The sequence below is a fragment of the Antedon bifida genome, chromosome 1 (genome assembly GCF_963402885.1).
Source record: "Antedon bifida chromosome 1, ecAntBifi1.1, whole genome shotgun sequence".
NCBI lineage: Eukaryota > Metazoa > Echinodermata > Crinoidea > Comatulida > Antedonidae > Antedon > Antedon bifida.
Window position 1 is genome coordinate 28,183,512 of NC_136226.1, and position 14,159 is coordinate 28,197,670.

The 14,159-nt window shown below is 35.4% G+C and overlaps 2 protein-coding genes and 2 long non-coding RNA genes across 4 annotated transcripts in view; all 4 read right to left on the bottom strand.

Moving 5' to 3' along the window:
- The window catches only part of LOC144847788 (uncharacterized), a 70,350-nt gene that overhangs the window by 46,965 nt on the left and 9,226 nt on the right, over nucleotides 1-14,159 (bottom strand). The gene's annotated exons all lie outside the window — the stretch shown is intronic.
- Nucleotides 1-14,159, bottom strand: part of LOC144847774 (uncharacterized) — a 37,832-nt gene that overhangs the window by 7,297 nt on the left and 16,376 nt on the right. The gene's annotated exons all lie outside the window — the stretch shown is intronic.
- On the bottom strand, nucleotides 9,417-12,323 carry LOC144835817 (uncharacterized). The gene has a single exon (XM_078690916.1). It carries the CDS (start codon nucleotides 12,321-12,323, stop codon nucleotides 9,417-9,419), a length of 2,907 nt encoding a protein of 968 aa, XP_078547042.1.
- Nucleotides 12,736-13,221, bottom strand: LOC144835826 (uncharacterized). Its single transcript, XM_078690928.1, has one exon. It carries the CDS (start codon nucleotides 13,219-13,221, stop codon nucleotides 12,736-12,738), a length of 486 nt encoding a protein of 161 aa, XP_078547054.1.

Genomic DNA, 14,159 nt, shown 5'->3' on the forward strand with positions numbered 1-14,159 from the left:
ATTTCTTGTATCTTCCAAAGCTTCACTGTCAAGATAGCATGTCAATTCAGTGTCATTCCTTTCAATTATAATGTTATCAGATCTTACCTCTTTGTAGTCAATTACATCTCTTACAATATTCTCAGCAACACTGACGTCAGATACCATGATTTTAAGATTTGGTGATGTACTTCTATGGTCTCTTGAATTACAATGAAATGTTATTGACTCCCCAATGTATAACTTTTTTTGCAATCCAATTATAATTTCTCTTAACCAACACTCAGGAGAGGCTGCAGATGGTGGCTGGTATACTGTTAGTGTAGCAGTAGCAGGAGTTGGGTAGAAAGAGTAGTAGGGATTGCTATTATAAACATACCCGCATTCATAGAGTCCAGCATCAGAAAGTTGTACGTTTGAAATCGTTAAACGGTAAAATGAATTGTCAAAAGAAACAGAGTATTTGCTTCGAGACGTAGATTGAAGCAATCGGTCACCCTTGGTAAGATACTGAGTTTCGTTTTTCCAAAACAATGTATAATAATACGTATTATAAGTTGCTTTACAGTTAAAGACAACATCTGATCCGATTCTTACTTGAGCGTCGTCTGGACCAGAAATTAAAGTCAGGCTGTTGACAGTAGATATTAAAATAGTTATTATGTAAGCATACACTCCAAATAGTCTGACAAACTCCATTGTAGATTGAACACAAATAAATGTTTGCGTTTCAGTTTCTACTCAGCTTCACTGTGAGCTACTGTATGAGTTTTAGAATTTAAAATACTGTATAATTATTTCCTGATAATTATCCAACGCTTGTTCGCCAAAATGGAGGAAAGGGGATTTTCCTAAAACATACCATTCATGACGAACATATTTCAGGATGGGTATGACTACTCGATACGATCTCTGGTATCGAGTATTTTAGGTTGATTATGAAATAAACAAAGTATCAGTTAAACAATAAGGAAATACAATGCCCTTCGTCCATACAAATTGTTTGTTATGCAGCATTTAACAAATCCAAATAGTTATTGTAGGCCTATATCAAATTTAAGGTGTGTCAGTATTCAATTGGACAAAAACCACTTGCATTATTATTATAAGACTTTTCGATGGTTATTATACTTATAAAAAAACTGTGCCATAAAACTAATTTTCAGATGTAATATAACACAATGCTTTTAGTACCTTTTAATTGCAACTGATTAATTTATGTTTACAGCAAAATTCTATAATATACATTAATTATTATTATAAAATATCTGTAAAATGAAAAGCAATGATAATATAATCAATTAGCAGAATCTAGAGAAGAAAATATGGTATAAATTATCTTTCATATTTCCCATGTTTTTGTTAAATATTTGACCTTTTTTAATTATCTATTAATAACAGTAACTGACAGAGAGGAAATAAATATCCAGTATTATGCAATTCCTGGTAAATTCAGGTAAACATAATAATTATAGTTTATATATTAATACGCCATACGATTACATGACCTATACTTCCTATTTACAATTATTCATAACATGATTTTTTTCAATTTCTTAAATAAGATGATAATGGTAAATCAAAGCACACATTTCCTATTGTTACCTCCGCCAAGGAGGTTATATTTTCACCCCTGTATGTTTGTGTGTCTGTCTGTCTGTCTGTCTGTGAACAGTCTGGAGGCCACAGTTTTTATCCGATTCTCACCAAATTTGGTCACAATGATCTATGCCCCAAAAGCTCGGACAAGTTCGACTTTGAGGGGAAAAGGTCATAGGTCAAGGTCACAACTAACAAAAAACTATTTTACTGCCTAGAGACCACAGTTTTTATCCAATTCTCACCAAACTTAGCCACAATGATCAATAACTCATCATATAATTTTAAAAAAAGAAATAAAAAAAAAAAAAAAAAACTCAGCGGGACTTGAACCAGCGATCTCAACTGTGAGAGGCTGGATACATAACCATTACACCAAACTCTCATCCACAACTTTGTAGTGTATTTACACTTAGAAATAATTAAAATAAATGTAAAAAAAATATATTTATTTTCCGGGGACATTTTATGTAGGGGAATTTTACAGTAGGCGGAGGTTTGTACTCTCGGAGTACCCTCTAGTTTTAATTTTATTTTTACATAAAATTCAAGAAACATTTGCGATAGGCTCAGAGACTAGGTTTTATAAATACAACGGCTTCACAGTATCCAATATTTACCAATTATTATACTGTTGTAACTGATTAGTTTACTGTGTATATCAAAAGACTAAAAAGAAAAGCTGATTAATAATATAAAATATTGAGGTACATCTGACTAGTGTAATATAAAAACGATTAGCTATGGAAGTATAAACACAAAGAAGTTACATTTCATACTACTAATATTTTGTAAATATTTACAATCTATCTTATTCAATCATTAATTTATTGAATTTAATTAAAATAAACTAAACGTATGGCAAAACCCAGCCTTGTCACAGCAACTTTATGATACAGAGACATTCTGATAATTAGTAAAATTCAGATAATAATTTGTATAGGTAACACTCTTTAGACTACTATTGATCACCTAAATTATGATGGGTTATTTTACTTATACTTTATTATCATCATCTCTGGTTTTTAGTCGCGTGCAAACGCGACTCTACAGCTCACTATGTCGGTCGGTTGGTCGGTCGGTCGGTAAACACTAACTCAAATTTGCAGCCATGTGACGGTGACCATCACGTGAAATATCTAGTTCAGCAAAGTTTTTTCAGATCCAATGTTTAGTTATCGTGTGTGATACCTTGTAAACAGGTGCTCAGTTATCATATTAAACTTCATCATCTTCATTGGATACAGATAAATAATAAATAGCATTATCACAAGAAACCACCTTCGTGTACATTAGTTGTCATTCTTATTCTCTTATTAACGAACGAGTCTAATTTGTTGTCATTATCCTGGGTTTCTGATTTTATAAATGTATTGCTGAACAGGATTCGGCGTAATGTTTGCCGAATAATAATAACTATTAACAATATTGCAGTTATAGCAACGACGGCCCTTCCTATAACCACTCCCACTATTACTAGTTCAGATTTGTTGCTATCAAGTTTAGATAGTCCATCAATATTACTATTAGAGTCCTGATCATGGTTAAGAACTGTCGGTGGTAGATTAATATGGATCTCTCGTGTTATGTTTAAAGTAGTGGATGAATTCCAAACCATTCCATCTTCTCTTACAAAACATGTAATGATAAATAGTTGACTATCGACTAAAGTATTATTAAGCTTAAGATCTATGATGTCAAAAATTGACGTTGTTGAATTAACAATGTCTCCAGGAATACAGTATATGGTGAGACCTGCCATTCATACTGAAGATTGTTTGTCTTAAAGTTTTTTGCAGAACACTGGAAATGAACAGCATCTGTCTCTTGCACTGATAGTAATTTAGGTTTAATTTTCACATCAGGTGACAATACATTAAGTCTGATTGTACAATTTCTTGTCTCATCCAAAGCTTCACTGTCAAGATAGCATGTCAATTCGATATCTTCCCTTTCAATAATAATTGTATCAGATTTTACCTATTTGAAGTCAATGACATCACTTACAATATTATCAGAAACAATGACATCAGATACCGTGATGATAAGATGTGGAGATGTATTTTTATGATCTACTGAGTCGCAATGAAATATGATTGACTCACCAATGTATAATGGTGTCTCGTAAAAAATCCACTTAGCATTGCTTTTTATAAAACACTGGGGAGAAGTTTGAGATGGTGGCTGGAGGACCGTTAGCTTAGCAGTCGCAGGAGTTGGCTGGAAAGGTAGTGCATTTTTCCTATTATAACCAACCAATTTTAATTTTCCAATTGTTTGTTGTTTTCTTTGTTATGTATTTTAAATGTATTGTTGAATGGATGCTAAATGAATAAATGAAAAATGAAAAAAAAAACCCGACACTCGTATAATCCAGCATCAGAAAGCTGTACGTTTGAAATCGTTAAACGGTAAAATGAACTGTCAAAAGAAACAGAGTATTTGCTTCGAGACGTAGATCGAAACAACCGGTCACCCCTGGTAAGATACCGAGTATCGTTTTTCCAATACAACGTGTAATTCATATAAATCGCTTTACAGTTGAAAACAACGTCTGAGCCGATTCTTACTCGAGCATCTTTAGGGCCAGAAATTAAAATCTGACTGTTGACAGTAAAAATAATTATTATGTAAGCATGTACACAAATTTCAAATTGTCTGACAAACTTCATTGTAAATTAATTAAAAACAAATTTTCAATTGTTGCAGCTTCACTCTGATTGCAATTTCACTGAAATTAAAAACGCACCGATATTATTGAGCGGTTCTTACTTAGATAGATTCTTTAAAATATACTACCAATTCAATTCAGCTTTTCAGAGTGTGTATTTCAACTCAATACTAACATTAGTATCGGTTATAAAAGCCTAGTGTCATAAATGTATCATTGAAATCAGGAAACAAGCATTATGTCGCCGTTCAGTAGTTCAAGTGGTTATTTTCAGTTTTATTTATTTTTTTTACAACGCATACTTTTTAGAGTACAGTAAGGAAGTTCAGATAGAAAAGTACCGCATAGTATTGTAATAATTTTGTCTAATAATAATATCAAGAGAATGGGAAGTATATTCACATTTTAATTTTCATTAGTAGATTTACCTCCTCCGACTAAATACAGTAGGCCTGAAGTTTAAGAAAAACATCCTACTAGCACCACCACCCGTAGCCACAATTTAAGAATCTATAAAAATTCGATGAAAAAGGGATTGGAGTCGAGATTGATTACCGGAACTTGAATTGCCTTATGAAGTAGTCAATTTACGAAGTTTAACAAAAGATTGGAACAGTGATGTGAAGGTATACCATTTTTAGTCGCGTGGACGCGACTCTATAGTTCACTATGTCGGTCGGTTGGTCGGTCGGTCTGTCTGTCTGTCTGTCGGTCTGTCTGTCGGTCTGTCTGTCGGTCCGGTATCACTATGCGTTTTATCGCTTTCTGAACTTATCTTGATATCAGTTTAATCTAGCTATGTCAATTTTTCACAGAATATTCCTTATGGCCAGGAATCGATGTAGTTATGTTTTCACGATGCGCAATAAAAAATTACGCGGTCTACGCACGATTTAACGAAATCACGTTTGTAATCATATCTTCACAACCATGAATCACAATTAAATAAAATTTGGTACTCATAAATTTCAGGGCATAAATCATCATATGGCAATACAATTACGTGCGAAATAAGAGTACGTTTCAGGAAATTTTAAGCGTTTACAAAATGACTGCGCAGATTTTTGCGCGCGCACTGCGCGTTAAATGTTATTGCGCACTCTTTTTGCCCGATTTCTGTTTTCTTGACTTACTTAACTCGAAATTACGTTTTACGAGCACGTCAAAAGTGACAGGCTACGCACGTGTAAATTTAAAAAATATAAATGTTTTTAAACATTTCAACATTTTTAAACATGTTCAGTAATTTCGGTCAGTATAGTTCACTATGTCGGTCGGTCGGTCTGTCGATCTGTCTGTCGGTCCGGTATCACTATGCATTGTAGCACGCGACTTAATGGCTGTTGGCCTTGTTTGACTTAGATGCATAATTGACACATAAACAAGTCCTATTTAGTAGGCCTACACCCTTCAAATTCAAGTTAATTAGTATGCATTTCATCAGGGATGGGAACCTCCTACCCACTGCAGTTCTCCAGCAATATCCATCTTTGTCATTCCAAACCTACGATAAAGGGTACTGTACTGTAAGTTTGTAGAAAAGCAGTAGATCGTTAGAAATAGAAATGATTGAGGAGGAAGAGCATTGTATTGTGGTTGTATTATTTTTCCGTTTTGGTACAGTATCTGTGTTGCAACAAACATAATTTACACTGTTGTACTGATTCATATTCACCATCTTTCTTTGACAATTGTGAAACTAAAAATATACAAAAATATGTCACATAACATCATCACAAATATACACACTGTACACTACTATGGTTGTGTGTGTATTTTACGTCGATCATCATTGGCTGCAAGTTATGTGTCGCATACAGTTCCGCCAATCAAAACCTTATGCTTATTGATCTTACTTCTTACTTGAATCTTCGGGCTCATGATTAAGGCCTTTTAAACGCCCTCCATTTCTTCTGTATTTGTTGTGTACTAACACCATTTAAGGTAAATATCTGAACAATAAAAGCACAACAAGTAAACACACGTGAGTCTAGGTTTAGTTGTTCTCCATCTTCCCCGCATCCGGGGCTTTATTCATTCTCCACAACACTATCTATATAGAGGGCGTTAGACCATTACAATCGGTTACAGTTACAGTACAAGTAATGTACAGTATATGACATCCCTTCCTTCTTAGATAAGAAAACATAACAATGTAGTGTATCCTTAACCTATCTTTAAACAACTCTTATCATAACTACTTTCTCTTTAACAATTGCCTCTTTCCTTTTCCTTTAAACCAAAAAAAAAAATAACAAGTAAACATCAACTACTATCTAACAACTACTTTAACAATGTTTAAACACAACTGATCTCACTGAATGTATCTATTGGTATCTGTCTGGAGGATGTCTTGCTCGATGTGAGCGCCTTACGATTGGAGGTGCGTTGTTCGCTGTCTCATGGTTAGTATTGCTCAAACTAAAAGGATATGATAAAACGTCGTCTCGCTCGTTTTCCTTTGGTTCATCTGTTGTTCGTTTGCGAATGTGGTCTACGTGCCTTTTAAAAACTCTGCCATCGTTTAACTTTAAATGATATGAAACCGGACCCGATTGTTCTGTTATTACACCTGGTAGCCATATACCTTTCACGATGTCTCGTACAAAAATGTTCTCTGACACACTAAATACTCGCTCTTTCGCTTTTGAATCATGTCGCTGTTTTTGCTCTGCCTGCCCCTTTCTCACTTGGGCTCCAATATTTGGCATTAACAAATGTAGATGAGTTTTAATGGGTCTTCCGAACATAAGCTTGGCTGGTGTTTCTCCTGTAGTTGTATGGGGTGTGTTTCGGTAGTTAAATAAAAATCTAGCAAGTTTTGTCTCCATGTTTCCGGTCTCCATTTTTCTAAGTCCTTCTTTTACAGTCTCTACAGCGCGTTCCGCTTGTCCATTTGACGCAGGGTGATAAGGTGCGGTTCGAACATGTTTTATACCGTTACGCTTGAGAAATTCTGCAAATTCCTCACTCGTAAAATTCGATCCATTATCTGAAACTAACAGTTCAGGGATTCCAAAAGTCGCAAACATGTTTCTTAACTTTGCTATCGTTGCTTGAGAAGTGCTCGTGTCCATCGCTACTGCTTCTATCCACTTAGAATGTGCATCCACTACCACTAAAATCATTTTGTTCATGAATGGACCGGCATAGTCAATGTGAATCCTGGACCATGCTTTTTCTGGCCATGGCCACGGATTTAGCGGTGCAGCTGCGGGCAAGTTCTTATGACACTGGCATTGCGTACAAGCTTTTACAGTCTCCTCAATTTGACTATCCATATTTGGCCACCAAACATATGTGCGTGCAACTGCTTTCATTCTCGCAATCCCTGGATGTCCTTCATGTAATTGTTTCAACATTGTTTCCCTTCCTGCACTTGGCATAACAATACGTGCACCCCAAAGAACAATACCATTCTCTGTACCTACGCTCGCGCTAACCGCTCGCCAATTCGCCAATGGCGACTGGAGTCTCCATTTGGCGAAAATAATTATTGCCTCGTTCGCCAAATAGGCGAAAATACATTTCCAAGCCTAGGCCTAGCCTAGCCTAGACTTCTTATGGGAGCGAGAATTCGCCACACTTCGGTACTTTCTGACTCGGGTACACTTTTTACCACCACAGCATTTTATGTGACGATGTCACGATCGCCGTGTTCATTTTTTTAGTTCTGTTTAAACATGCGCAGAGCGTGCCTCGATGACGTTTTAATGACACACAGTTAATGTGATTGGTTCGTGGCCGGCCGTCGTCGACGTGTGATGATGAGCGAATAAAAGGGGAAGTCCCTATTCTTCGACGTAGAAAATGAACTTCGAGAAGAAAATATAAACAGAAACATGTGGACGAATACTTCCGTAAACGAGGCTGTTCTGTTATTTAAAATAGGGAATTTTAAATTTAACAAAGTAATTACCTCAATAGTATAATGTTAACATGTTTAATTTTATTTCCCTTTCGATTATTCTAACCGAAAGTTGCGCTTTAAATTGAATAGCTAAGAAACAGCGTATACTACAACGGCAACCCTGGCCAAACCGCGTTTCGGCCGCCTACATAGAATGGGTTACGGCCGCTGCATAGCAAATTCAAAGCTTCTTAAATTTCTGCGGTACATTTGTTTCTAACGTACTTGTTTTATATAATAGATTGATAAATATTCCACTTATTAAATATTTAATAAATCGGTAAATAAAATTGACGTTTCGAAGCAAATATTCCATGATGAGAGGCGACATTTTTCGACATGCCTCGTGTGCGGCGAAGACGGTACGGCGAAGACTAGTTCAGAAAATGGAACAGTCCACTGCGGGGGTTATCCAATCATTAATTAACGCGCTAATACATGCATACCATGCACATTGCCTGGGCGACAGTAATTTAGTAATAAGCGGAGAACTAAATCCCCCGTAAGGAAAATGGTAAACACTGATATTTATGGTAGGGATTATTTTTTTCAGTGGTTGGTCTTGTTGGCTTCTTCGCACGAGGTCCACGCAAAGTCAAATAAAACGATGTGGTTTATCAAACAGAAATATAAATTAGCTTTAATTCAATACTAAATTAGCCAAATTTTGATAATGAGAAAGACTCAAAAATTCAACCGATAACCGATTTACGTATCAAAATAAAGAGTATTTAAAGCCTGATAACATGCAACAAAAATTACTCCACCACCTATTATGGACCTCGTGCGATCGGGTGCGAAAATGGGTAGGTGTTTTCCAAAGTTATTTTTAGCGCGTGGATTTCGGCTCGCCGGCTTTTGTACCTCATTTTTAACTCGCGTTTTCTATTAAAATATTTAATAAACATAGATTAAAAATATATAAAAATAATCCCTTAAACAAGATCTTTCCAGGCATATAATTTTTATTCTCATAGGTACATAAGAAATAGTATATTTTTAACTTCAAAGACACGTCACTTTTTGAAATTTCACGAACGTGTTAAAATCGCGGTAACGAAAATCAGCTTCATTGGGATACCTAATAATAATAATATATAAATGTAAAAGAAGTAAAATAACAAACAAATACATGCATTATTTATTTAATTAACATTTTTGCGAATTTTTATGTTTTTTTAAATTTGGCTAAAGGATTTTCAATTTGGCTAATGTTTTTCAAAACCTTTCGCCATTTTGGCGAACGAAAATTTGACCTTAGCGCGAGCGTAGTGTACTTAGTTCATTCTTTCTCCTATAATATGGTAACAAATCAGAGTCATTTCCCACATTATCTTTCCATCCCATTTGCACATACTTATATACTTTACTTAATGTAGGATCTCTACGAGTCCATATTACAACATCTTTACTCTTGATTGGTGAATTGTTAATTTTTTCTAGCAACATAATTATGTCTCCTGGTATAGGAGGGTCTTTAGGTATTTCACCTACAGGTACTCTACTCAATGCATCAGCATTTTGGTTATCTTCCCCTGGTTTAAACTTCAAATTGTAATCATACCCTGATAACATTAATGCCCACCTTTGCATTCTGGGGGAAGCCATTTGTGGAATACCTTTCCCTTCACCAAAAATCCCTAACAACGGCTTATGGTCCGTCACAATCATAAATTTACAACCATACACATATTTATGAAACTTTTTTACACCATATATAATTGCAAGTGCTTCTTTATCTAACTGTGAATATCTAGATTCTGTTTCCGACAACCTTCGTGAGGCAAAAGCAACTGGTTGTTCAACATTATCAATTATATGGGAAAGTACGACCCCTACACCATAGGGTGACGCATCACATGTCAACATTAGAGGTTTATTTCTATCATAATGTACTAAAACATTAGATGACGTCAGTAGTTCTTTAGATATACGAAAGGCATTTTCCTGTCTATCTGACCATAACCACTCTGTATTGTGATTTAACAACTCGTATAGTGGAGCTAAAAGTGAACTTAAATCTTTCATGAATCTACCATAGTAATTCAATAAACCTAAATAGGCTTTTAATTCTGTCACATTGGTTGGGTTAGGTGCATCTCTTATTGCCTTCACCTTTGTATTTAAGGGATGAAGCCCCTTTGCATCAATTTTAAACCCCAAATATTCAACCTCATTAGAATTAAATACACATTTCTCCCTTTTCAATTTAATGTTGACCTCCTTCAATTTTAGCAACAACCCTTCTAAGTTCATGTCATGCTCCCTTTGATTAGTGCCCGATACTAGGATATCATCCAAGTATGCTACAACTCCGGGCAGTCCTAATGTAATACTATCAACAACTCTCTGAAATATTCCAGGAGCTGATGACACTCCAAACGGTAATCTGTTATACTTATACAACCCTAGGTGAGTATTAATAACTGTATACTGTTTTGACTCTTCAGACAAAATAAGTTGTTGATATGCATGCGACATGTCTAACTTGGAAAAAATTTTACCCCCGCCTAGTTTGGCAAACAAATCATCAATTAAAGGTAATGGGTACGTATCTACCTTCGCAACTTGGTTAATCGTTAATTTGTAGTCTCCGCAAATTCGTACGGAACCATCAGACTTAATAACGGGTACTATAGGTGCAGCCCACTCAGAAAAATTAATAGGCGTAATTGTGCCTTCTTGCTTTAATCTATGCAATTCTTTTTCGACCTTATCTTTGATCCCAAAGGGTATTGGCCTTGCTTTACAGAATTTGGGAACAGCCCCTTCCTTCACCAAAAGTCTGGCTTTAAATCCTTTAATTTCACCCAAATTATTCTCAAAGACTTTATCATATTTACCAATTATTTCACTACTTAACATAGATCCTTTAGTTTGCACTTGTTTGATTTTACCCCAATCTAATTGTAGATTAGTTAACCAATTCCGGCCTATCAAGGTGGATCCTCTCCCTGGAATTACTACTAGAGGTAACATAACCAGTTTACCCTCCATACATTTCACCTTTACATGACACACACCAACTACTTTAATTTCTTCTCCAGTGTATGTTTTCAATTTAGCATCAGATGGTTTAATTATGGGTCTATCTTTACTGTTAGGCCACACTTGTTTCAACATATGATCACTTATCACAGATACAGCGGCACCTGTGTCAATTTCCATCTTAATGTTAATACCATTTACATTTAACACTGTTTGATATGGATCAGTGCTTGTTCTACTTAGAATAACATTATTAGTAATAGTAAACAATTCATGATATATGTCATTACAATCTCTACTAGTTGGTAAAGCTACTGTATTATAATCATATTCACAACAATCTTCATAATCATCATTTACATCTAATTCTCCCAACTGACCCTTAACCTTTCTATTAGTATGTCCCTTTTTCTTTCCATCAGGTGGTTTATTTTTACTTCTACAAACAATTTCAAAATGTCCTGTGATTCCACATCGATGACATTTTGACCTCTTCGCTGGACAATTTTCATCTCTGCTAAGATGACCTTCCCTGCCACATTTCCAACACTTTGCTTTCTCCCCATAGTTAGGTTTCACCTGTCTCTTAAATCTGGCTCTAGGATTACCTTGAATTTGTTTAACTGATGTATCAATCGATGGGTATCCTGCCTCCATATTAATATCATGCACTTGTTTGTCCACTGCCAAAATTGCGCCTGAAATATCAACTGCCTTTTTAAATGTTAAATCCGGTTCTGCTAACATTCGCCGTTGTATTGAATTATCATTAATACCTAACACAAGACGATCCCTCAACATCTCTTCTAATGTCGCCCCAAAGTCACATGGTTCTGCTAGCCGTCTCAATCGTGCTACGTAATCCGCTACACTCTCTTTATTTTGTCGATGATTAGAATAGAATTTAAATCGACTAACTATGATATTTGGCTTTGGCTCTGTATGCCCAGTTATCAAGTTAATTAAATCTTCATATGACTTGTCGGTCACCTTCGCTGGTGCCAGTAAATCTTTCATCAAACTGTACGTTTTTTTTCCACATACCGTCAGCAACACTGCTCGTTTCTTCTCGCCGTTGTCGATATCGTTCGCAACAAAATACTGTTCTAGCCTCTCAACATAATCCGACCAGTTTTCTGCTTCTACATATTCGTGTAGGATTCCTAATTGAGCCATCACAAATTACGATATGTAATAATCCCACTACGTCGCCAATTTGTTGTGTACTAACACCATTTAAGGTAAATATCTGAACAATAAAAGCACAACAAGTAAACACACGTGAGTCTAGGTTTAGTTGTTCTCCATCTTCCCCGCATCCGGGGCTTTATTCATTCTCCACAACACTATCTATATAGAGGGCGTTAGACCATTACAATCGGTTACAGTTACAGTACAAGTAATGTACAGTATATGACAGTATTTAACTAGAATTGGTAGCAAAATCTATCTCCCATTGCTCTGTCTTTGTTTAGGTGGTCCTTGAATGCATTAATGTTTTCTGCTTGTACTGTAGTGTGGTATAGATTGTTGACGATTCTACTTGAAAAGGAGTGGCTTCTGATTTTCAGTCGGGCTCTTGGCTTTCTTAATTTGAATTGATGGCCCCTTGTTCTACTGTCCCCTCTAAAATCAAAAAAAGTTTCGGCTTCAATATCATCCAAGCCCTTGATAATAACACTTGTATAATGTCCGCTCTCCTTCTTCTGTAATTCAGTGTAGGTAATCCAAGCTCTTTTAATCTCTGATCGCAAGATTTATCTCGTAACTTTTTGACAATTTTAGTGGCCCTACGCTGCACTCTTTCAAGCTTATCCAAATCACCTTTTAGAAGACGGTACCATATACAGCTTGCGTATTCCAGATAAGGTCGAATTATACTTTTATAAAGGGGCAGGAACATATCCTTATCCATGTAAGCAAAAGATCGCCTTACCAGTCCAATGAGTCTATTTGCTTTATTTACAGCTTCATTCGTTTGTAGTGACAATTTTAAAGACTGATCAAAAGTAACTCCAAGGTCCTTTTCAGTATTGGCATTTGGCAGATCCTCGTCACCTTCCTCTGTTGGCATAGTGAATTGCATTTGTGGATTTGAATTTCCATAATGTATTACTTTACATTTATTGATGTTGAATTTCAGCTGCCATCTTTTAGACCAATCAGATAATTCCTTGAGATCATTTTGAACTGTATCATTTCTGTTTTCATGCACAATATTAAACATCTTAGTGTCATCTGCAAACATCCATACTTTAGATTTAACTGCATCAGGTAGGTCGTTTATGAAAATTATAAATAATATAGGGCCTAACACGCTGCCTTGAGGGACTCCGCTTTTAACTGTAGACCATTCAGAAAATGCTGCGGCCACTCTAACTCTTTGTCTCCTCCCTGTCAAAAAATGATGTATCCATCTCAGTAGGTTTCCTTTTATTCCGATTCGTCAATTTTAACCAATAGAATTTCATGACGTTGACAATTGTTTCATCTTTCAACAACAAGTCGTCACCGCGCCAGCGCGCACACTATAATACACATTACATGCGCATCGCACACGTCATTCTGTAATTTGTGCGCGTAGTAAAGTAACTAGGCAGATTTAAATCTCTATAGTTACATATCAAAACAATTCCCTCCTCTAGGAACCTAGTTACGTTATAATAATTCCAAATAATTCGTTGAAAAACCCTTTATAAAAATACCTTTAATATTTCAATCATTTCTAAATAAGTAGTAAATCAATGAAATGAACAATTTCATATAAAATAAAGTTATAAAATCGGTTATTTAAACAAAATATTTGATTAGACAGAAAGTAGGGTAGGATTTATGCATATCTTTAGTTTACTTATTTTTGTTCTAAAAATATTATTAATCAGAATTTTTCTTACTTTAATATTAAAAATGTTATTTTATTATGCAATGCTATGTCCAGGCCTATATCTATATTATGACTTCACTTGGAATCTACCAAGTTTATTGCCTTACTGTTCGATTTGAAATATCATC